The 24221-nt window shown below is 35.7% G+C and overlaps 1 protein-coding gene across 5 annotated transcripts in view; it reads left to right on the forward strand.

The window, feature by feature from the left end:
• Nucleotides 1–24221, forward strand: part of gak (cyclin G associated kinase) — a 51756-nt gene that overhangs the window by 25297 nt on the left and 2238 nt on the right. For 2 of the 5 annotated variants that reach the window (XM_051894828.1, XM_051894830.1), the window contains 16 exons: nt 1290–1339; nt 1437–1585; nt 3386–3508; nt 6031–6164; nt 8760–8954; nt 9066–9183; nt 10554–10633; nt 10740–10933; nt 13068–13232; nt 16596–17021; nt 17790–17924; nt 18466–18606; nt 19758–19844; nt 19931–20203; nt 22508–22674; nt 22756–22932. In XM_051894828.1, the coding sequence (XP_051750788.1) occupies nt 1290–1339; nt 1437–1585; nt 3386–3508; nt 6031–6164; nt 8760–8954; nt 9066–9183; nt 10554–10633; nt 10740–10933; nt 13068–13232; nt 16596–17021; nt 17790–17924; nt 18466–18606; nt 19758–19844; nt 19931–20203; nt 22508–22674; nt 22756–22932 (2614 nt within the window). The remainder of the gene's footprint in view (nt 1–1289; nt 1340–1436; nt 1586–3385; nt 3509–6030; nt 6165–8759; nt 8955–9065; nt 9184–10553; nt 10634–10739; nt 10934–13067; nt 13233–16595; nt 17022–17789; nt 17925–18465; nt 18607–19757; nt 19845–19930; nt 20204–22507; nt 22675–22755; nt 22933–24221) is intronic. The other 3 variants (XM_051894829.1, XM_051894831.1, XM_051894832.1) reach the window with 2 other exon arrangements.

A 24221-nucleotide genomic window follows, 5' to 3' on the forward strand; every position in this document is an offset into this window, starting at 1 on the left:
CATCTCATGCCTTTGTACTCTGTTTGTTTATAACCACAGTCTGCTCCCATCAGCACAGCTTGACCAATAGAGTTTCTTAACAGTTTGAACAGCTTGCATACTAAATACACATGTGTGAATGCTACTCTTTGAAATGACTTTAAAGGAATAGTTCACTTTATTATTCTATACTACAACATGGTATATTCAAAGTCTTCTATATATACAGTATAAAATATAGACCTTATATAGCCCCGCCCCTTTTCAGCGCTGCACTCATTGTGTTCCGTCTTCCGGTTTATATTTCCACAGCGTGAAGGCAAGATCTTACAGATTTATGATTGAACCGCTCGTTTTAAAATCTTCCCGGTCTACTGACATTTGTTATGACATCGGCTTCAAACATCGCAATGCTCATGATAACTTTTGTTTTGTTTAGTAAATCCACTTCACCAGCTGATTATTCTTCGTCAGCAATGCCATAGAAATATACAGAACTATTGTAAAAACGGAAGTTCAAAGACAAAATTCTAAAGATGGCTGCGCGCTTGTTTCTCTGACGCATAAGGTCTATTCAGTACCTTTCAAAAGTGTGGGGTCGGTAATGTTTTTGAAAGAAGTTTCTTATTCTCACCTAATCTGTTTTTATTTAATAATAAAAACAGTTAAATTGTAACAATATTTAATAATTTTTTAAAAACCTGGTTTCTATTTGAATATGTTTTAGATTGTAATTTATTCCTGTGATGTCAAAGCTGAATTTTCAGCATCATTACTCCAGTCTTCAGTGTCACATGATCCTTCAGGAATCATGTGCTTATTTGTTGCTCAGGAAACATTTGGGTAACACTTTACAATAAGGCCTCATTTGTTAACATTAGTTAATGTATTAACTAACATGAACTAACAATGAGCAATACATTTGTTACAGTATTTATTAATCTTTGTTAATATTAGTTAATAAAAATACAGTCGTTCATTGTTCATGTTAGTTCACTTTTGATCAATTTAATGCATGCTTGCTGAATAAAAGTATTAATTTCTTTCCCCCAAAAAAAATCTTACTGACCCCAAATTTGAACAGTAGTGTATATAACAGACTGAATGTAAGTAAGTTAGTTTTCCTTTTTTGGTGAACTATCCCTTTAATTGTAGTCTTTGCTTTTTGTAGTAAAGTTTGATGACCCTTGAGTTTTGATACAAGCCGTTACTCTTATTCCTGTTGACAGATTTTCTGTCTGTAATCTAGATGTTCTTCTTGCTTTGCTGTTGTGTTCATACATTTAAACATTTGTCCTCTCCTGTGTCAGTTATGCTAAGGGAGACCTGGACCTGTCCTACATCACCTCCAGACTAGCAGGTACGATCACCTGTGAAATAGGAATTTAGATTCATTTTGGATGTCTTAACCCTAATGGTTTAAAGTTAATTACTTGTCTGTTTGTGTGTTTTTGCAGTTATGTCTTTCCCAGCTGAAGGTGTTGAATCTGCTATTAAGAATAACATTGAGGATGTGCGTCTGTTCCTGGATTCTCGTCATGCGGGTCATTATGCAGTATACAACCTCTCCAAACGCTCCTATAGACCAGCCAGGTTTCACAACAGGGTGAGAGCGGATAGCAAAGCATTTTGCTTTTTCTCGAATGCAAATGATTAACAGCTAATATCATCCAAATCCAGTATTGTAAATAAAACTAAAGCTATTAAAAATAGTTTTATTTAGTTGAAATAAGCTGAAGTAAAATGTAAAAATAGATGTAAAAATAGATGAAAAAAAAACATTTAAAAAAAAACTTAAATGAAAACTTTAAACGTTGCCTTGGCAAGTAACTGAAATAAACTAAACTCTCTATATATATATTGCCAAAAGTTTTGGGACGCCTGCCTTTACGTGCACATGAACTTTGATGACATCCCATTCTTAATCCGTAGGGTTTAATATGGAGTTGGCCCACCCTTTGCAGCTATAACAGCCTCAACTCTTCTGGGAAGGCTTTCCACAAGGTTTAGGAGTGTGTTTATGGGAATTTTTGACCATTCTTCTAGAAGCGCATTTGTGAGGTCAGGCAGTGATGTTGTCGAGAAGGCCTGGCTCGCAGTCTCCGCTCTAATTCATCCCAAAGGTGTTCCTCCTCACCAAACTCGCTCATCCATGTCTTTATGGACCTTGCTTTGTGCACTGGTGCGCAGTCATGTTGGAACAGGAAGGGGCCATCGCCAAACTGTTCCCACAAAGTTGGGAGCATGAAATTGTCCAAAATGTCTTGGTATGCTGAAGCATTAAGAGTTCCTTTCACTGGAACTAAGGGGCCAAGCCCAACCCCTGAAAAACAACCCCACACCATAATCCCCCCTCCACTGCTCTAGAGTCCAGTGGTGGCATGCTTTACACCACTGCATCCGACGCTTTGCATTGCACTTGGTGATGTAAGGCTTGGATGCAGCTGCTCGGCCATGGAAACCCATTCCATGAAGCTCCTTACGCACTGTTCTTGAGCTAATCTGAAGGCCACACGAAGTTTGGAGGTCTGTAGCTATTGACTCTGCAGAAAGTTGGCGACTTCTGCGCACTGTGCGCCTCAGCATGCGCTGACCCCGCTCTGTGATTTTACGTGGCCTACCACTTCATGGCTGAGTTGCTGTTGTTCCCAATTGCTTCCACTTTATGATACCACTAACAGTTGACCATGGAATATTTAGTAGTGAGGAAATTTCACAAATGGACTTTTTGGACAGGTGGCAACCTATCACGGTACCACGCTTGAATTCACTGAGCTTCTGAGAGCGACCCATTCTTTCACAAATGTTTGTAGAAGCTGTCCGCATGCCTAGGTGCTTGATTTTATACACCTGTGGCCATGGAAGTGATTGGAAAACCTGAATTCAATGATTTGGAGCGGTGTCTCAATACTTTTGGCAATATAGTGTGTGTGTGTGTGTGTATATATATATATATATATATATATAACAAAAACTAATAAAAATGACAAAAGAACAAATGACACAATTACTAAAAATTTAAATGAAATGAAAATTTAAAATATGACAAAAAATATATATATATTAGTAAATACTATAATAATAAATAAATAATACAAAATTAACTAAATAAATCCAGAGTAGATGCCATACTTAATTTGATTAAAAATGAAAACAAGGCTAGATAGAAGTACAGCAACATTGATTCAACCTATGGCATGAGTTTGTGGCGGGGTTGTTAGATGAGGAAACCTGTTCATAAATAGTCATTATTCTTGCCATTTCTTTTTTTATATTATTGGCAAGGTAATGACACCGTTGCCCTTTTAAATATGGTGTCTACTCGATCTATTGTCAACACATATTGTAATTGTTTTTCTGTGCTGTACCATATTTGATAAAACTCATATTTGTGTTGTGTGTGCAGGTATCAGAGTGTGGCTGGCAACCTAGACGAGCTCCTACTCTGAAGAACTTGTACAGTATATGTAAGAACATGCATCAATGGCTCAAACAGGACCAGAGGAACATCTGCATTGTGCATTGTCTGGTGAGCACACACACACACATGGCCATTTTCCGCCGATATTACTGTCTATGTTACTTTATAACATGTCCACAAACAAACATTATATTGTTGTCTTTGTTGATAAGTCATAATCTTAGTTTTGAAAACCTATTTTAACATCCCAATTAATTTAACACTGCATCTTCAGAAGAAAAATCATGTGGGGGTATCCAAGTGTGTCTTGTCATCTTCATATTGTGGCTTGTCATCTTCGTATTGTGGCTTGTCATCTTCATATTGTGGCTTGTGATGCTCCAGACGATTGGCCGTAGATTGGTATCGGCCGATATCACATTTTATGACTTGATCAGAAGTCACTAAATTTGGCCAACCGATCGCAGTTTTGATGACGCATTTAAATAGAATACAGATGAATCTTTTGCGCCATGTTCTGCTTTGTAACTTCATGAAAACATTAGTAAACTATAGTAAATCAGTCATCTTTATGTAGAGCATTTTGCCTAGATTCAAACGAGCCCACACACAAGACTTCAGTGATCTGATCGCATCGTGATCATGACGCAGTGTTTTCCAACATAATTTGAAAGTTCAACCAGTGGAAACTGGATCTCGGGTATGGTGTGTAGGGACGATGTGTCAAGACCAATCGCATACTGTTTTACAGCTGAAGCTCGCTTGGATTGCTCGCCCTTGATTTACCGTACACCATAGAATAAGAGCTAAAACAGCGCTGGAAGATCATCACTCATCAATCAGGATCTTATTACTTGATACTTATTCTGTGCATTTATAAATATTTTTATGCTTTGTGGCTTTTACACATGCAAGTAGTTATTATGTTCAGTAAAACACTCAGATCATTTGTTTGAAGAGGTTTTTGGACTTTAGATAAAAAGGCTACCATGGTTCCAAATGCCATAACTTGAGCTATCAACACACAATTTGGCCCAGATGCAGTTGACATGATTGTGAACAAGCCCAAACTTGGTTTAATGAGCAGTCATATACTTTCTAACAGTCATCATGTCATGCATGAATAACAAAAAAATAAATCACATACCTGCAAACTAGTTGCTTTTTGGCGAAATTCACCGTTTTGAATCAAAATATGTAATTTATGTAAATCGTGCAGATCTGAAGAGGTTTTTTTTTTTTTTTTTTTTCCGGGGGTGGGGGGTGTCAGGGTGAGTTTGCAGGCACAATAAATCGAAAATGGGCTACTTTCCCATAGATTGAAGTGAGACCATAAACGTCTCTCGAGCTGTCGTGATCTTTTTTGGCGCTCTGTGGTGTGACTGACATATCGCTGTGGCGCTTCAGTTCAAACAGAGGCAGAGCGCACGTGAACCGATCATCTCTTCTGCTTTACAACACGAAATAAACATGAATGAATACCGAAGGTATGTGGAAAGATCCAGTACAACTTACTGAAATCCGTATCATGTCAACCGCGGAAAAGCGCCAATAAAATATCTTGTAAAAATGTCACATTTACCGTAACATTTACCTCAGAAAAGCCGTTCAATGTCAAAAAACTTGTTAGTCAGCTACAAAAATGAACTTAGAGAGGAGCATTTTGATATATCCACTGTGACTATAGGCCATTGCATATTCATGTGCTTAACATGTGCTTCAATACTGAATGTACAAAACCTTTTTAATGACAGCCACCATTTAAATGTTTAGGCCAATATTAAAAACGAGTAGAAACAGTATTAAAAACGAGTAGAAACATAATTATGTCATTAAAAATGTATTATAACGTCATTATAAAAACTTTGTGTAATTTATATGTAAGTACAAATCAATTAATTTTAACCTTTAATATTATAATGATGTACCAGCTGTGGTTCCCTGTATAGTTTACAGCATTAGTTGAGAGATATTTTTTCTTTGAGGAAATTTGCCATGTACTGTACCTGATAGGCCCCAAATGAATCATTATTGAATTGAAGGTAGTCAAATCGAAATCAAATCGCAAGCGTCTGAATCAAAATCGAATCCAATTGTGAAATTTGTGTCAATGCCCAGCCCTTGTGTCAATAAATGTTTTTTTTTTTGTTTTTTTTTTTACATGAAGCAAATGTTGTTGTTTTTTTTCATTTATTTTCTTGTGGGAGTGCACCAGACTGCTTAGTTTATATGTTAAAATCACGAAAATTTTCTCCAGGGGGAGGATGCCCCCAGACCCCCCTACTACTATTTACTCTGTAAACATGTCACCTTTTTCACCACTTTGGAGTTTGCAGGTATGAAATCAATAAATTGCATCACCTTATCTTGGGGTTTCTCAGCAGTGTTGTAACATAACAACCTCCAAACATGATCAAAATCTATTTTCTTCTAAATTTGAAAGGTTTTCTATGAAATGACACCATGTACTTGATGATGGCGCTTTTTTTTTTTTTTTTTTTTTTTTGCCTGAATGATTGGATTGGTTTTGGCGTTGGCCGATCATAATGACAAGAAATCGGTAGTCTGTATCGGCTGAACAAATCCTGATCGGAGCATAACTAATTGTGGCCGTGTGTTTTTGTACGTAGGATGGACGGGCAGCGTCGGCTGTGGTGGTTTGTGCGTTCCTCGGTTTCTGTCGTCTGTTCTCTACGGCCGAGGCTGCAGTTTACATGTTCAGCATGAAGCGATGCCCACCGGGCATCTCGCCCTCACACAAACGGTAACAACTTCTTTTTCTCCTCTTTTTCTCACTTTGTTCCTTTGAAATAAGACACACCGCACAACAAAATGTCAGGACAGGTTGTTCTAGAACAGAAATAGATGCTCGGTGGATTAATTCAGCAGCTCAGACACATGAACATGAGCAGTGAACCTCAAGTGTGATGGTTCTTTGGTGCTGAGGTCACTTCCTTCCACAACTGTTCATTGGCTCGCCAAGAGCTTCTGCTGAACTTTGCAAGCTCATGGGACTATTTTGACTCTTTTGACTCTAACCAAGTGTGAATGTACTAGATGTAAAGGAAGTGACCTAACCTCGAATAGAGCGTTCAGTTCTGCTGCTCACTACAACCGAAGCCATTAAAGAAGCATCTCGGGCAGTGTTATTTATTATTATTTTTATACTATTATAGTATTTATCAATACTTTGAATTTACTTTTACTTTTATATTTTTAGTTTCATTTTTATTTTAGTTTAGGTTTTAGTAATTTTTTATGTGCTTTTGTCATTTTTTTTTTTTTTTTTTTTTTTTTTTAAACATTTCTGTTTAGCTTGAATGATTTTTCTTCAGTTTTAGTAATTTTAGTACTTAGTTTAGTACTTAGTTGCCAAGGCAACATTTATCATTTATAAGTTTTTCATCAGATATCTATATTTTAATTGATATCTGATTTCATCTGATATCTAATGATATCTAATATTTCAATGAACAAAAACAAATTTTAATAGTTTTAGTTAACAATAACCAGTGTTATTATCGTTAAATAAAACTAAAAGCATAATGAAAACATTTTCATTACTTGAAATTAAATAAATTATAAAAAGAAAACCTTAAACTTATTTTATTTCATCTGTTTGCAAAGGCAATATTTCTGATTTTCGTTTAGTTTAAGTTGAAGTGCAAAAAAAACTAAAACTTTATAGACTTTTTTTTTTACAAAATAAATTAATAAAATTCAAAAATCTAAATTAAAAAATCTATTAAATTCAAATCTAATTCAAAATATTAACAAAAACTACAACAGTATATAAATAATACTAAAATAACACTGACAGTAAGAACACTAGTTGTGAAGTTAAATAAAGTTTTAAAGCTTTTGTATTTGATCATAGAAAGTCCTTCCGTTTGGGAAAATCAAAATCATGTTTACACTAATGCACTTACAATAGAAGTCTAGGAGACATTAGACCAGGATAAATATTAAAATGCATAAGTATTGCCTCAAGACTTAATCATTATATAAGTGTTAACATAAGTGAGATGGCTTACTAAACTAGTCGGTGCAAAGTTAAATCCAACATTTTTTCCTGTCATGATCATATAAAGCGGGTAAACCGAGCGAATTGCATAATACATGCAAAAATAGACTGGTTTTATTGGGGGGAAAAAAGTACAAATATTCACCCCAGTAATGCATAAAAGGACTAAAAGTTTAAAATGACACTTTTAAGGAACTTTACAGCTCAAGCAACACACATTTTTTGTACATATCTCATGTATGATATCTCCTGATGTGTGAGATCTGCTTGTGAGGATGTGGGGTTCACAGCAAAGATCGTAATGATCTCCGTTTTCACGTTTTCACTTTTTCATATTGAAGTGGTACAGTATATTGAAATATTTTTGAAGCCATTATATTCTATATTCAGTACTTTTTTCCATTTAAGAAGTTACAAATGTGTTGAATATTGCCGCTTAAATAGTGTTTTGGCTCAAGAACAGAAGTGTCATTGTTTAGCTGTAGATTTACACTACCAGTCATATGTTTGGAATAATTACAAGTCTCTTATGCTCACCAAGGCTGCATTTATTAGATCAGAGATACAGTAAAAACAGTAATACTGTGAAATAATATTACAATTTAAAATAGCTGTTTTCTATTTGAATATATTGTATATATTGTATATATTGCTATATATTGCTTAACTGCTTTTTGTAGAAACTGTGATAACCGCCATTCAAAATATTTATTAAAAAAAAAGAATAAATTAATACTTATTCAGCAATAATGCATTAAATTGTTCAAAGGTAAAAACATATTTGATGCAAAATATTTTAAATAAATGCTGTTCTTTTGAACTTTATATTCATCAAAGAATCTTGAAAAAATACATTAACGTTTAATTTTTTTTTCCTTTCCATTATTTATAATTGAGGACCAATAATAATTCATAACAATTAAGCACCAAATCATCATATTGCAATGCAATAAAATATTACTGTTAAGTATTTTGCATAAAAGACTTTGGTAACACTTTAGTTTAGGGTTTAATTCTCACTATTAACTAGTTGCTTGTTAGCATTCATATTACTAGGATAGTGGCTGTTTATTAGTACTTATAAAGCACATATTAATGCCTTATTCTGCATGACCATATTCTCTACCCAATACCTAAACTTAACAACTACCTTACTAACTATTAATAAGCAGTAATTATGAGTTTGAGGCAAAAATCATATTTAATAGTTAGTTAATAGTGAGAATTGGACCCTAATCTAAAGTGTGACTGAGACTTCTTTTAAATAAACTGGTAGTGTATGACATAACTCTGTGTTAATGGATTGCATTAACCAGTGACTGTTGTTGTTTGTAGGTATATTGAATACATGTGTGATATGATGGCAGAAGAGCCCATAATCCCCCACAGCAAGCCTATAACCATCCGTTCCGTCGCCATGACACCCGTACCGCTATTTAATAAGCAGCGAAATGGCTGCCGGCCTTTCTGTGAGGTTTACGTCGGGGACGAGCGCATCGCAACCACCTCACAGGAGTATGACAGAATGAAGTAAGTCACTTCCACACTGTGATGAAACTTATGTCACATGATCCAGTGCTGATGGACATGATGATAACCATGTAACGAGTGTCTTTATCTCTAACTTTGCCGTTTCTGCAGGGATTTTAAGATGGAGGACGGGCGAGCAGAAATTCCTCTGAATATAACTGTGCAGGGTGATGTCCTGATAGTGATTTATCACTCCCGCTCCACACTGGGCGGACGCCTGCAGGCCAAAGTAAGACATGTAATGACCGATATGTGTGTATATTGTCCCAGTACATGTTTATAACAAAGATCTGAATTTAATAATTGCAATCAGAGTTACTGATTAGTTGGCCTGTAACTTTATTAGGAACGGCATAATTATGATATAAACAGCAACGTAAGAACAATAGTTTGACCCTTCACTAAGCAAATCAAATCAAAGACAAACACACCATTGCACATTTTTAAAAATGTTTTTTATTTACAAGAAAGAATTTAATTATTTGTATAGAACCTCTAAAACTAAAACCACTATCTCTCCCCAAATAACACAGAACAAACTGTCTTGGAAGAAATTAATTAAAAGTTATAATAAATAAATAAATTTAAGTAAGTAAATAAATAAAAAATATAACCATTCTGCATCTTCAACAAATGTACCTCATTTGTCATAATTCCACCAATTTTAAGACTCCATAATGAAAATACAAGGAACAAAATTAAGATGAGAGAGTTTCTGCTTGTTCTGTAGTTTCTATTTCCACAAAAATGCAAGTGATAGACGGGCAGAGAATTCATTTGTCATAGGGATAACATATAGATTAATATATACTATTAATGAAACAATTAGGGCTGTCAATAGATTAAAATTGTTAATCATGATTAATTGCACACTTACCATGGAATTAAGCATACGTCATTTATCTTTTTTAACATGTTTATTTTGTCATGATTTGATATATGCCAAATTTTCTGCAAGCTTTTTTTCAAGGTAAATTTAAGTATCTTTCCAAAAAAGGACACTTGGAGACTCCAAAAGGACACCTAATAACCAAATGAGTTCAAAGGAGTCCATGTAGCCTAGTTTATAAATTTATGCACACCAAAGCGCACACAGACAAAAAAAAACATTACAGAACAAAACTTTCCAGAATTCAGTGTACAGTATGTCTACAGTGAAACAGATGTAGTGTGACAAACTCCCGACTTCTAAGATCATCTAACTGTGTGACATAAATTACGTACATGACACAATTTCGCTTGCTTCATTAATTTATTTGCATTAAATTATATGATTTTGAATTAATTGTATATTGTATCAGGTTTGTTTATTTATTTATTGCCCTGAATATAGCCTTTGAAATGATAAAAAATAAAAAAAATAAAAAAACAGTAAAATAAATAGTTTTGGACAATAAAAAATATTAATGGGCTGGTAAATGTTCTCATTTCAGTCTATTCTATTCCATTTTATTCTATAGCTTGCTTCCAACAGATCTTCACACGTGAAGTTCCTGAAACCTGACCATAGTTCAGCACGAGCCATGACTGTTCGTATTTTGTTAGTGCTTCTTAGTCATTGCCAGTCGTTGTAGACATGTTGTGTTGTGGTTTTTGCAGATGGCTTCCATGAAGATGTTTCAGATTCAGTTCCATACAGGCTTTGTGCCCAGAAACGCCTCCACTGTCAAATTTGCAAAGTAAGTTTCAGATTACTCTTACAATGATCTCATATCAGTTTCGCTTTCAGTTATATGACAAAATGTGATGCTCTTTTAAAATGATGATGCTGTATTATATTTGCAGGTATGATCTCGATGCGTGTGACATCCAGGAGAAATATCCTGACCTCTTCCAGGTACATGTAAATGTGGAGGTGGAGCCTCAGGATCGCCCTAGCAACAAGACTGCGCCCTGGGAAAACTTTGCCACAAAAGGACTAAATCCCAAGATCCTTTTCTCCAGCCGAGATGAACAGCAAGAGATCCTGACAAAATTCGGTGAGTTTTCTCTCTTTATTCGGTTGTTGTTGTTTTTTTTCTTCAGGGTCCTAAATTCTTAATGGCTTAAATCCAGTTTGGTCAAATTTAAGGTCATAAACAGTTTTAAATATCTTAAATGGTATAGCAAATGTCTTAAATATCATTTTTGGAGGTTTTTGGGGATGGAAAAACAGGAACCATGACACTGCCTAATGTGATTATAATCACAGTTATAACTTCAGAAGGCTATGATTTCATTAAAATGATTGTGATTTATTGCTGATCTAATGTTGATGAATTATGGCAATGTATACTTCATTTAGATACATACATTCCAAATTTACAGTCTCTCACTTTCGCCAGTATGGATCAGCAATTTTGATGACATCATTCTGCACTTCAGCTTCTCATCAGATTTTCTGTCCAATCTAGAATCTAAAGTGTCCTGCCCCCACATTATAAATAAACACTAAAGCGCAAGTGCACTTGGGGCGTGTCTGAATCCACTTTTGCTAGTTTAACGACAGGAAAAATGGTCGGGATTCCACCAAAGCATTTTTATCTTTATGCACATAACAATAATCTTTTACATTGTAATCCTTTTATTTGTAATATTTGGCATGTTTGTGTGCTGCTGCACATCCCTATGTGTGTAACAAGCAGAGTGTACACGCGTTGTGCACCCGCCTATAGGCACGTATTACTAACGGTCCCATTTAAATAACAAAACAAATATTGTGCCATTGACTTTAGACCAGGTTTCAGTTGGTCAATGGTGCAGACTATTTCAGTTGCCTCAAAATAGCAACACGCCAACAATGTACCTGAACACACCTCATTTTCAGACCAGCACGCCCATGGGCGCGCAAATGCATTTGCTATTTAAACAACGTGGCGCAGGACATGAAAATGATAACTGCGTCGGCCTGAAACTAGCAAAAAACACTTGTATTGTGCCTGGCACCGCATTGTGCTGGGTGTATGATAGGGCCCATTTACTATTTTCTATATGGTAAATGGCACATAGTGCACTATATAGGGGATAGGGGATGATTCAGACAGTAGCTGCGTCTCCATTACCCTTCAAATTGCGCAAATTGAAATGGCAAATTGAAAATACGCCCAACGGAAACACGTCAATTTCGCAAAAACTCCCATATATCGCAAAGTTTTCACATGATGTGGTTTTTCAGGCAATTCGAAAAAGGAATATTTCGCAAAACTGCAATGGAAAGAGTTTTTTTCGCATTTACAGGTCATCTGGTGTACGTAAAAGTTGATCATTCTTTAAAGGTGGTGCGGTATGTTTGGACAGAAGACGAGACAGAGTTTTTTATTAAACTCATATCAACATTTTTTATCAACATTTAGAAAATATTGCAAAAGTTTTGCACAAATCTGTAATGGAAACCCAGCTAGTGTAAATATGCTTTCCATTGGGGCAAGTGATTTATGGTTTTACATCAGTGTCACATGAACCACTGCAGCACGCACACAGTGTGTATCGATCCAGAGATATGATACCATAGAGCGGGTCATACACGCGAGTCGCCGCAGATGACAAAACACATTTGAATTCTGCACAGAATGTTGTATTTTTAAAGCGATATGGAGGAGATTAGGAGGAGAACCGGTTAGACAGACACCTGCATTGGAAACAGCACTGATGAGTAAAAGAGACAATACAAGTGTCATGCAGCAACATAACTTACACACTTTTCAAACTGCACATCCTCAGTATGATGATGATCACTGTTTTGCTTTAGTAATAGTTTTATATTACATGTAAAAGAGGAATCTATTAGACTTGATCTATTAGACTGTGACTGTCATAAGCTGTCAAATGCGGCTTTGCCAACCACAGTGGCTCTGGCCAAACTGTGATATAAATCAAATGCAATTGGCTGTTTAAAAAAAGGGAAGGATCTGCTTGATAAGTCCCACCCTGTCTTCCTGTTTCAGTGGAAATTACATCAACAAACTGAATAACACTGCGCATTTCAAGGCACTTCAGTGGCACTTTAAATTTCATTTTAAAAACTCTGAGATACCCTGCATTCTTGTTTCTTGTCTACATTATGATGTTACACATTTCCTATTAGTTTTAACGTTCTTAACGAAGTTTTTGTTCCTAATCTTTCTGGTTGATCAGGTAAACCAGAGCTTCCACGTCAGCCTGGTTCAACAGCCTGCTACGCCTCTGAACCTTCCCAGCCGGAGCATTCGCCTGAAGGGACACAGAGTGAACCAGATTCCCCTTCTCCTCAAAGCACTGACACCAACGCCAACAGCTTCTTCCAGATGCTTGACTGGGAAGGTATACAGCACATTTAGAACATTTTCAGTTAATAAGAACACAAAATCCATGCACGTTTTCATGTTTTCCCCCTGATTGTTAGTTGCTTCTGCACATTACAGGTGAAAGATGTAACTTTTGAAATGTTAAAACTAGGGCTGTTGTGATAAATTAGAGTGCTCGATTTAAAAAAAAAAAAAAAAAAAACCTTGATTGTAGGGCTGGGTAAAAAAAAAATATCGATTTCTCGATTTTAATCGATCCTCATTTTTACAAACCGATATCGATTATTAAATCCAAAGAATCGATTAGTCTAGTCTGTTTTCAGATGATGAATGAACAGAACATTGTAGCGCGCCTCCCATCCAAAAAAATCACAATAATCTTTGTGCTTTGTTTCTTTTGATATGAAGCAAAGTCTTTCAAATGATGTCCATCTTATTATGAGATTCAAAAAATAAACACCGTTTTGGCGCTGTTTAATGTGGCGTGACAGATCGCTGTAGGCTAGCGCCTCAGTTAAAGAGAAGCGGCAGCACGGAGCGCATGTGAACATCCTCTCCTCCGCTTTAATACCAGTTACAGCGCGAAATAGACATGAATAAACATCTGAAGGTATGTTAAAAGATACAGTACAACTTACTGAAATACATATCATGTCTCGTGTAATAGCTCAATCAGTGTTTCAACCTCGGAAAGACGTCAATAAAACAGCTTGTAAACAATGTCACGTACCGTCACATTTACCTCAGAAACTATATTCAGTGACCATAAACTTGTTAATCAGCTAGAAAAATGAACTCTAGAGAGCAGCATTCTGAAATATATGCACCATTATATATTTATTATAATTTTTAATGTTCTTCAATATTTAATGCATGTTTGAATAAATCAGTTATGACAGTACTCGAGTAATCGACCGTTACAGCGACGATCGATCATGTAAATGATGATCGAAATGTTTTTCTTTTTTTCTTCTTCTTCTCCTGATTGGTTATAGCAGTACTTTGGGCAGCGACCTGAGCTCTGATTGTTTAGCTTGCTACAGCATGCATCAAAAGACATGAGAGAGAATGTCTGGCTTCCCTTTGACAAGATCGATGAAAATACAGTTCAATGCAAGCTGTGTAGCACCAAGCTTTTATCTTGTGCTGAAAATATCCTTTAAATTATACTCACAATTAATTTAACAATAATCATCAGCATAGGCGCCGAGCCCCCGAGCACCCACGGAAAAACACAAGATATTCTCATTTCATTTCAACCAATAAAAATTGATCGAAGCCTTCAGACACGGCTTTCTTTTCGTTTTTATAGTCCATTTGAGGCAGTTTCTATTTCGTTAATGTCGAGAGCGCATTTGTAACGCACGTGAGAGCGCATCCATGTAATTCACAAGCACGAATCTCTCTGTTCGGACACGGATTTCTTTTTGGACACGCTCAAACTTTGTACTGTCACAAATCTCAATGTGCTTTTTCTCATGGAGACTGGGCACCCACCAGCAGAAACATAAATCGGCACCTATGATCATCAGTGATTTTCATACTGTAAAACAGCATTTTGGTTGATCAGAAAGTGCAAATTGAATCCAAAATATTGCTGAAATATTAGAATAAATAAAAAATTACAATAGTGACACAATTGTAGCCTAATAGAATGTGAATTTGTTGTGCTTTCGTTTCGTTGGCTTTCGTTTTAAAGCGCAATAGGAGTTACGCTTTCGGTCAAGCTCACGTTTGCATTTGTGAACTTTTTGCAGATGAAAGTTGTAATAATAATAATGTAGATGAAAATAAAGCACAAATCTGCCATAAACATAGCATTATAATGAGAACTTTATAGAAATCTATAGTAAATTCTGTCCTTGCCCGTGTTTCAGCGCGCTGTCGTGAAAGCGCATCACGGCGGGAGCTCTCGCTCTCTCTCTCTCTCGCTATAGCGCATAACTTAAAGTTCACTGGCATTTGCATCCTTTTATGCAGATACAAGTCTTTGTTATGTATCTAAGTTATCTGATTAATATCATAGGATGTGTCATAGAATGGGCTTCAGTTTATTGGCATAGCCTAAAGACACTCTTCACCTCAGGCAGCTATTCCTTTTAGATGCTTCTTAATAACATTGCTGCGTCATAATCATAATCTAAGTGTTCTAATCACGTGTTCATGTTTTCATAGACAGGTTTTCATGTCATATTTTTATTTTTAACATTCATTTTCATACATTCATTATCTCCATGACGGCTATGCCCCGCCCCCCGAGTACTCAATTACTCGTTTTTAAAACCTATCGATGATGAAATGAAAAATTGCCAAAAATGCACATCCCTACATCCAAAATAATCGGAATCGAATCGAATCGCTAGCATGTGAATAGAAATCGAATTGAATCGTGAAAATTGTCAATATTTAGCCCTACTTGATTGCAATTAACCAGCAAAATACCAGAAGTGGCACATTCCATGAATGAGAATCCATGACCCGCATTATTAGACATATATATGTATATAGAAAAAGAAAAAGAAAAAAAAATCCGTTTGAATGTCAGCTGCGATATCTTGTCCTTTTAACAGTTAAGGGGTTTTCCCGTGCCCTGGCAGTGCTAGTGTTCACAACGGTATCAGTCCTTTCAAAATATAAGTCTTTGCTACTGACTGACTCATTCAAACAGTCTTTGCCACCATCTGACTTTTCCTAGTCTGTTTTTAGTTGATCTCCATGAGGTGAAGCATTCTGTCGCTATTCATGGTCCGGAACTACTTTTTCCAGTGGAAGGAAGGCTTTTAGTGATTTTACTTCATGAAAGTTGCATCTATATATATATATATATATATATATATATATATATTCGCTTTAAAGGGTTAGTTCACCCAAAAATTAAACATTTATGTCATTAATTTGTCATTATGTCACCCTCATGTCGTTCCAAACCCGTAAGACACATATTAAGATATTTTGATGAAATCCGAGAGGTTTTTTTATCCTTTATTGAAAGCAACGAAATTACCACATTCAAAGTCCAGAAAAGTAGACGTTGTTGTGTTGATTGTGTCTCATTATACTGATCCGGCATGTCATAAACACTGATGCTCTGCAACATAAATTGCTTAGCAGAATGACAGGGAAGAGATTAATTTGTTGAATAAAGTTATTTTTGTTTTGTTTTTGCGCACAAAATGTATTCTTGTCACTTCATAACATTAAGGTTGAACCACTGTAGTCACTATCCTTTTTTGAATGAGCAGCTGAAAGTACAACTTTAGACAATTTGTTTGCAGACCATCATCATCCTTTTGTGACATCTGCCAAACAAAGCAATTCTTTTTTTGGATTTAATATGATTTAAGCACTTAATAGTTACTGTGTTGTCTTGTATTTACAGATGGTGGACGGCAGTTTGATCACTCTGACAGCCAATTGGATGACCAGGAGGATTTGAGTGGTGGCTCAGAGGAGGAGTCAGTGTCGTACTCCGCCCCCATTGACGGGACTCTGTCACGTGACACCAGTGAACCGCTCTTCGAGGCAGATTTCACAACCACACCACCTGACCCCCAGCCAGACACAGAGGACCTGCTTGGCCTGAACTCTGACCCCTCTCCTCCGGCCGATACCTCTCAGCCGGGCATTACTACGGAGACGGGTTTGAAAAGTTCTGCTAGTAACAGTGATTTACTGAACGACCTGTTCGCCCCTCCATCCAATGCTGCGCCTCCAGCTGACACAGAAGACCTGCTGGGAGAAGGTACAGGAGAAGATCTGTTCTTCTCCAACACGTCCAGCCAACCAGCACCAACGGCTAATAAAGGTAGAAGAGACTTTCTACAAGAGTGTCTAAATATAGTGTTCAGTACCAAAAGATTGCAAGTTTGACACCTGAAAGGCGTGATTCACCTGTCATTATAAATACATATAATAAAGATTAAAGATAAAGTCAAAAATCCAAAGAAATTAATATTTTAATTAAAGAAAATGAATCCTGTTAATATTATTTTTTTTTTCCTTATGACTTTTTTGACAACTGTTTAATTAATTAATTTTTCTTCTCAAATTCTCATTACTGTAATGTTAAAAATTTATATTGTATTTATAAATGTTGATGTTATTTGTACAAAATCTTTTATGTATCATGCTGATTTTAAAAAACATTTTTTGTTTTTCTTTGTAATTTATTTATTTTTATGAAACATACAGGTTAGGGGAAAAAAGCATCAACATCAGCAATAAATTAAATTAAATTAAATTGAAAAGGGAGGTAATGATGAAAATAATGCAATAGTATTATTTTCATTATTATATTACAGAAATGAAGAATCATCGATGAAATAAATGAAAATACCAGATGCACTTATAATAAAATAATTTGACCAAAATTAGCTGTTTTCTTTATGCAGAATAAACTTTTTTTTTTCTTTTGGTGTTGGGGTAAATATCGACCGGACATATTCTTTGATATTTACCCCCATAATATTATTATCATTATTATTTTAGAAAAATATTTGTACAATATTTTTTTTTTTTTTTTTTTTTTTCTTCCCCTCAATTGTTCTAAATTACAGTGACTTTCTTTCTGTAGACTTCTTTGACCCGTTTGGAGTGGGATCAGCATCTTCAGGGTCAGATCTGTTTGGTGACCTCCTGGGGTCAGACGGTGGTAGTAGTGGCTTCAAAGCTCCGCCTCCTGCATCCAACTCCAGCCTTTTTAACCTCAGTGAGTTCTGCTCTGATTTACATATGAATCAAGGCACTGTACTATCATTGTTTTATTATTTAAAAAAAAAGACACAAAATTTGTTGTTATTGAGAGCAATGTTTGTTTTGAGTTAAAGGGATAGCTCACCCAAAAATGTTCCAAACCTGTATGAATGTCTTTCTTCTGCTGAACACAAAAGAAGATATTTTGAAGAATGTCGGTAACCAAACAGTTGATGAGCCCCATTGACTTCCATTGTATGGAGAAAAAAAAAATACTATGGAAGTCAATGGGGTCCATCGACTGTTTGGTCACTGACATTCTTCAAAATATCTTCTTTTGTGATCAGCAGAAGAAAGACATTCATACAGGTTTGGAACAATTTGAGGGTGAGTAAATGATGACAGAATTTTCATTTTTGGGTGAACTATTCCTTTAAGCTAAGTTATTTATTTTGTATTACAATTTTAAGTACAAATTAAAAGTTAATGTCGGGGTGTCTGAAAGTGTTTCTCATAAAATATTTCATAAAATTCGTATTTATAAAATATTTTGCCAGATAAGTTAGCAAGCGAGACTCCGAAGATGACATCATCAGCGAGTCAGCCTGATCTGTTAGGTGGGTGGGACAACTGGACCACAGGTGGAACCAGCACGACTATTAACATGACCACCGCTGCCAGCAAACCTACTATGAGTGGTATTCAAACATTCATTTATTTATTCAAATAACCAGACCTTAAATCAGTCAAAACAGTTACTTGGTTAAGATGGTAACACTTTACAATAAGGTCTAATTTGTTAATTTTAGTTAATGCATTAACTAACAATAATATCAGCATGAAAAGAAAATTGCAATAGTTTTTTTCCCTATAGTTTTTTATGCCCTATTGAAGTATATCCGAGTGAAACAGCTTCCCGAACGAAAAAATGTAGGGACTTGATTTTGTTCATGGGGTGGTTGATTAGATGGTTGTGGTTTGCTATTGGTGGATTTCATGTGAGTGACAGGTTGTCCCGCCCTCACGCCAGTAAATACGTCATCAGAGAAAAGAAGAGATGTCAGTTATTTTGATTAAAAATTACGAGGGCACATTAATTTAAAAAAATTAATATGTTGACAGATAAATCATTTATAATAAACACTGCAATATTTCATTAAAAATGTTAATTGTCCAATTTGATTTCATGGAGACTTCAACAAAGAAATATATTTTATTATATTAGTTAATAAAACATGTTCTTCTTGAGAATGTTGGTATTGGTAACAGATATGTATGGAAGCTTGTTTCCGCTATGAAATAAAAAAATAAAGTAATTGCAACTTTTTCTCACAATTCTGACTTTTTTTTCTCGCATTTGTGAGTTTTTCTCACAATTATGATATGAAGTCGAAATTGCGAGATATGAAGTCCGGATTGCAAGTTATAAAGTCAGAATGGCGAGATATAAAGTCGCAATTGCGTGTTATAATGTAACTCAGAATTGTGAGAGAACAAGTCACAAGTTTTTTATTTTTTTATTTAGTGGCAGAAACAAGCTTCCATAGATATGAGATTATCATTAAGATTAATAAATACTAGATAATAGAAGTATTGTTCATTGTTAGTTCATGTTAATTCATGTATTTAAAGACTTTTAACAAATGAAACCTTTCTGTAAAGTGTTACCATTAAATTTGACAATTACCCTGGTCATGCAATTAAACACTTCCTATCATTACCAGCCAATCAGCTAATAAGATTTTCTGGTTAATTGTTTGACTACTTATAAACCAGTAAACTCATAAACCGTAACAGCCCCTAAAGTGTTTTAAAAAGTTTATTTTTGAACCCATCTTTCTTTGTGCAGCCTCAGGACTCTCATCTTTCTCCAAGGCCAAATCTCAGAGCTTTGACCCCTTCGCAGACCTGGGCAACCTGGGCGCAACACTACCTGGTATGTTTTACTGGGTAAAATGTCTGTATCAGACTACTTTGTCAAATGTCATTCATATCATGTAACTAACACTGATTTGTGTCTAGGCTCGTCCAGTGCTGGTTTCTCTGGTTCAGGTTATAAAGCGGCACCCTCTGCGGGTGGCCCAAAGGGTGGCCCAAAGAACTCAGGTCAGCAGTGGCAGCAGACTCCTCGGCCCTCATCTGGTCCGAACAAACCCTGGATGCCTCCAAACTCAGGGTCCAGGCAGCAAGCCCAGCCCTCCAAACCTGTTGCCCAACCGGCTAAACCAAACTACATCCCCAGCTTCAGTGTGATTGGTGGACGAGAAGAGAGGGGGATACGTGGACCGGCCTTTGGTAAGGCTTTTGAACAAATGCATGAAAGTTGCAAACACAAATGTGAAATTATGCCATTTTGCTAATAATTGTTTGAGCAAAAAACAAGATATTTAATTATGTGTAATATAGCTGTTTGCATATTTCTGCAAAATTACAAAGCGCAAAGTTCGTGGCAAAATAAGTGAATCTCTCCAATAGAAAACACTTGCCTAAAATGCGGCTTAGGCCCTGATATACTCATGACTAGGGATGGGTATCTAGACCCAGTTCCAAATTTCCAAGAACCGGTGATTCGATAAGAAATGCGCATTTCGGTTCCGCTTTCACTTATCGGTTCCTGTGTGTGCCTTTTAATGTGATTTAAATGTAGTTCCAAACGTAGGTTCGGGAGGAGCCTAAACATTCAGTCCTGTAAATCATCATTACGAGCATATATAAGCAGCAGTCACTGGGTCATCTCAGCGACAGTTCTTCCAGCATCCCCCCTCCTCCCCATCTCCTCCTCTATTTCTCTTATTCTCCCTCTATGCAGTACTGTTATAGGGGGGGGTTTAACTTGGAGCTCAAGCCGAGCCTCGGGTTCGAGCCTCCTTCGAGGACAGCAAGCCAAGTTTGTTTTACCATTAACCATTCAGACTGAATGGGCAGGCGAACTTGTGAAGCCATTCAAGCGCAAAAGACTCGCGCACTGTTTTCCGTGATGCACACACATTCAAAGTGAGCTCAATGACGCACACATGCAGCACAGACAACATCGTGCGAGTCGTCTTGCGCCTGAATGGTTTAAAATAACTTTTTATGTGAGCGCTTTGGATGTGTGTGCAACACGGAAACAGCACGTGAGTTGTCTCATGCTTGAATGGATCCATGTAGCTCTTAAAGTGACAGCAGCCTAACATTCCTGCTGCCGTCTCTAATAACACTAATCTACAGAGCCCCACATATGACATTCAGGAAAAAAATAGTAGGCTAAATTGTGCGCTTGATTTAGTAATTCGTTCCATCAATTTGCTAAATCATGTGAATTAGTAAATCGTGCACATGATTTATAAATCGAGGGAACTAATTAGTAAATCATGCGCATGATTTATAAATCGAGGGAACGAATTAGTAAATCTTGCACATGATTTATAAATCGAGGGAACGAATTAGTAAATCATGCGCATGATAAATAAATCGAGGGAACGAATTAGTAAATTGCGCACACAATTTATAAATCAAGGGAACGAATTATTAAATCTTGCACACGATTTATAAATCGAGGGAACTAATTAGTAAATCTTGCACATGATTTATAAATCGAGGGAACGAATTAGTAAATCATGCGCATGATAAATAAATCGAGGGAACGAATTAGTAAATTGCGCACACAATTTATAAATCAAGGGAATGAATTAGTAAATCGTGCACGCGATTTATAAATCGAGGGAACTAATTAGTAAATCTTGCACACGATTTATAAATCGAGGGAACTAATTAGTAAATTGCGTGCACGATTTATAAATCAAGGGAATTAATAATTAAATCGTGCACACGATTTATAAATCGAGCGAACTAATTAGTAAATCTTGCACACGATTTATAAATCGAGGGAACAAATTAGTAAATCATGCGCATGATAAATAAATCGAGGGAACGAATTAGTAAATTGCGCACACAATTTATAAATCAAGGGAATGAATTAGTAAATCGTGCACGCGATTTATAAATCGAGGGAACTAATTAGTAAATCTTGCACACGATTTATAAATCGAGGGAACTAATTAGTAAATTGCGTGCACGATTTATAAATCAAGGGAAAGAATTAGTAAATCGTGCACGTGATTTATAAATTGAGGGAACTAATTGGTAAATCTTGCGCACGATTTATAAATCGAGGGAACGAATTAGTAAATCATGCGCATGATAAATAAATCGAGGGAACGAATTAGTAAATTGCGCGCACGATTTATAAATCAAGGGAATGAATTATTAAATCATGCACACGATTTATAAATCGAGGAAACTAATTAGTAAATCTTGCACACGATTTATAAATCGAGGGAACTAATTAGTAAATCATGCGCATGATACCACTATTTTTTTTATTAGTTGTTTAATCATTTTAATGGAACCGGAACTGGAATCATTAGGCGGAACCGGAACCGAAAAATTTCTTACGATTCCCAACCCTACTCAAGACGCAGTTCTTTTTTGTTCTTCGCTTAGGGATAAAAAGAAGTTTGAAATACCTGAGCAGCAGTATACTGTTAGTGAACATCCCAGTGCCGCCCACACTGCTGAGAGCGGCATTTAGATGAATTGTCTGCTTTTGTTGTACAGAATCTTTCTGTCCTTTAGGTCCAAAGCCCAAAGTGAAGGAAGACGACTTTGAGGATCTTCTGTCCACACAAGGTTTCGGCTCCAAAACTGACAGGAAGATGCCCAGAACTATTGCTGAGATGAGGAAGCAGGAGCTGTCTAAAGACATGGACCCTCTCAAACTTCAGGTATAGATGACCGTTTAGCACATATTTACTGGCGGATGTTCTTTGGGCTTGATGATGCTGATTATGATGTTTGTATGTTAGATCTTAGATTGGATCGAGGGGAAGGAGCGGAACATCAGAGCACTACTCTCCACGCTGCACACGGTCCTGTGGGAGGGAGAAACCCGCTGGAAGCCCGTCAACATGGCAGATCTAGTCACACCTGACCAGGTGAAGAGGGTCTACAGGAAGGCTGTGCTTGTTGTGCACCCAGACAAGGTATGTGTCAACATTACAACAATGTTCAAAAGGCAAGAAAGTAAAAGACATATTTCATTTTTTCATCAAAATTTATAAACTTGGTCTCTGAATTTTTTTTCTGCTGACACAGCTGCAGGCTGTACGGGCAGAGAAAATCTTTTTAATCAATAATAATACAAAGTCAAGTCACCTTTATTCCTATAGCACTTTATACAATACAGGTTGTTTCAGAGCAGCGTTACAGTGATAAACAGGAAAATAATGATTCAATGATGAAAACAGAAATCAATTCTGCTGTAAAGCAGCTCTAAAAAGACAATAGTAAACAGTCATTATTCAGTTGAAATCAGTTTAGTGTTGATTCAGTTTGCTTCAATAACTGTGTCAAATACATCAATTATGAAATGAGTACAATTCAGCTTAGGAGAAAACAATGATGTCATCATCCAGCTAAGTGGAGTTCTCATCCCAATAGTGTCTGTGCAGTCAAATCAGAAACATTTCTGAATATCAGGCCAAAGGCGACAGTGGCAATCTGATTCACAATCCAATCGATTTAAATGTTTTATTTATCGTTTGTATGGATGCATTTTTATTTATTTGTTTATTGTCTTTTTTGTTGTTGTTTTTTTTTTGTTAAGAAAATAATAAAGCAATATGTTGATTATTATTTAAAGCAATATGTGAATAGTGATATTCACATATTGCTTAAAATAATAATGAAATTAAATAAAATAATATGGATACAAATATGTATTGACAGTAATACAAATATAAATTAATATTTTATATATTTAATTAATATTAAGTATTGTTTTCATATCAGACATGATCATTTCGGGGTTGTCAAGAAAATAACTAAAGCAATATGATAATTATGATTCATATATTAATTATTCATTTAAAAAAATATATATAAGGATACAAATATTTATTGACAGTAATACCAATATTAATAAAAGTATTGTTTTCATTCCAGACATGATCGTTTGGGTTTTTTTTTTTTTTAAAGAAAATAATAATTAAATCAATATGTTAAATATAATTCATATATTAAGCAATATATTTTTAATTATTAAAACAATATAGTAATAAATAGTATGGATACAAATGTTTGACAGTAATACAAATATGAATTAATATTAATAAAAGTAACAATTTTTGTCTTTTTTCCCCCCTGAACATGCTCTTGACATATTTTGAGTTTCACTCTTAAACTGTTGACTAGAAGCAGTTTGAAGTTGCTTATTTTGATTAACGACATGGTCCAAAAAATTATGGAAAAAAAAAAGCATTGATTAATTGTT

This window comes from Ctenopharyngodon idella, chromosome 5 (genome assembly GCF_019924925.1).
Source record: "Ctenopharyngodon idella isolate HZGC_01 chromosome 5, HZGC01, whole genome shotgun sequence".
Lineage (NCBI taxonomy): Eukaryota > Metazoa > Chordata > Actinopteri > Cypriniformes > Xenocyprididae > Ctenopharyngodon > Ctenopharyngodon idella.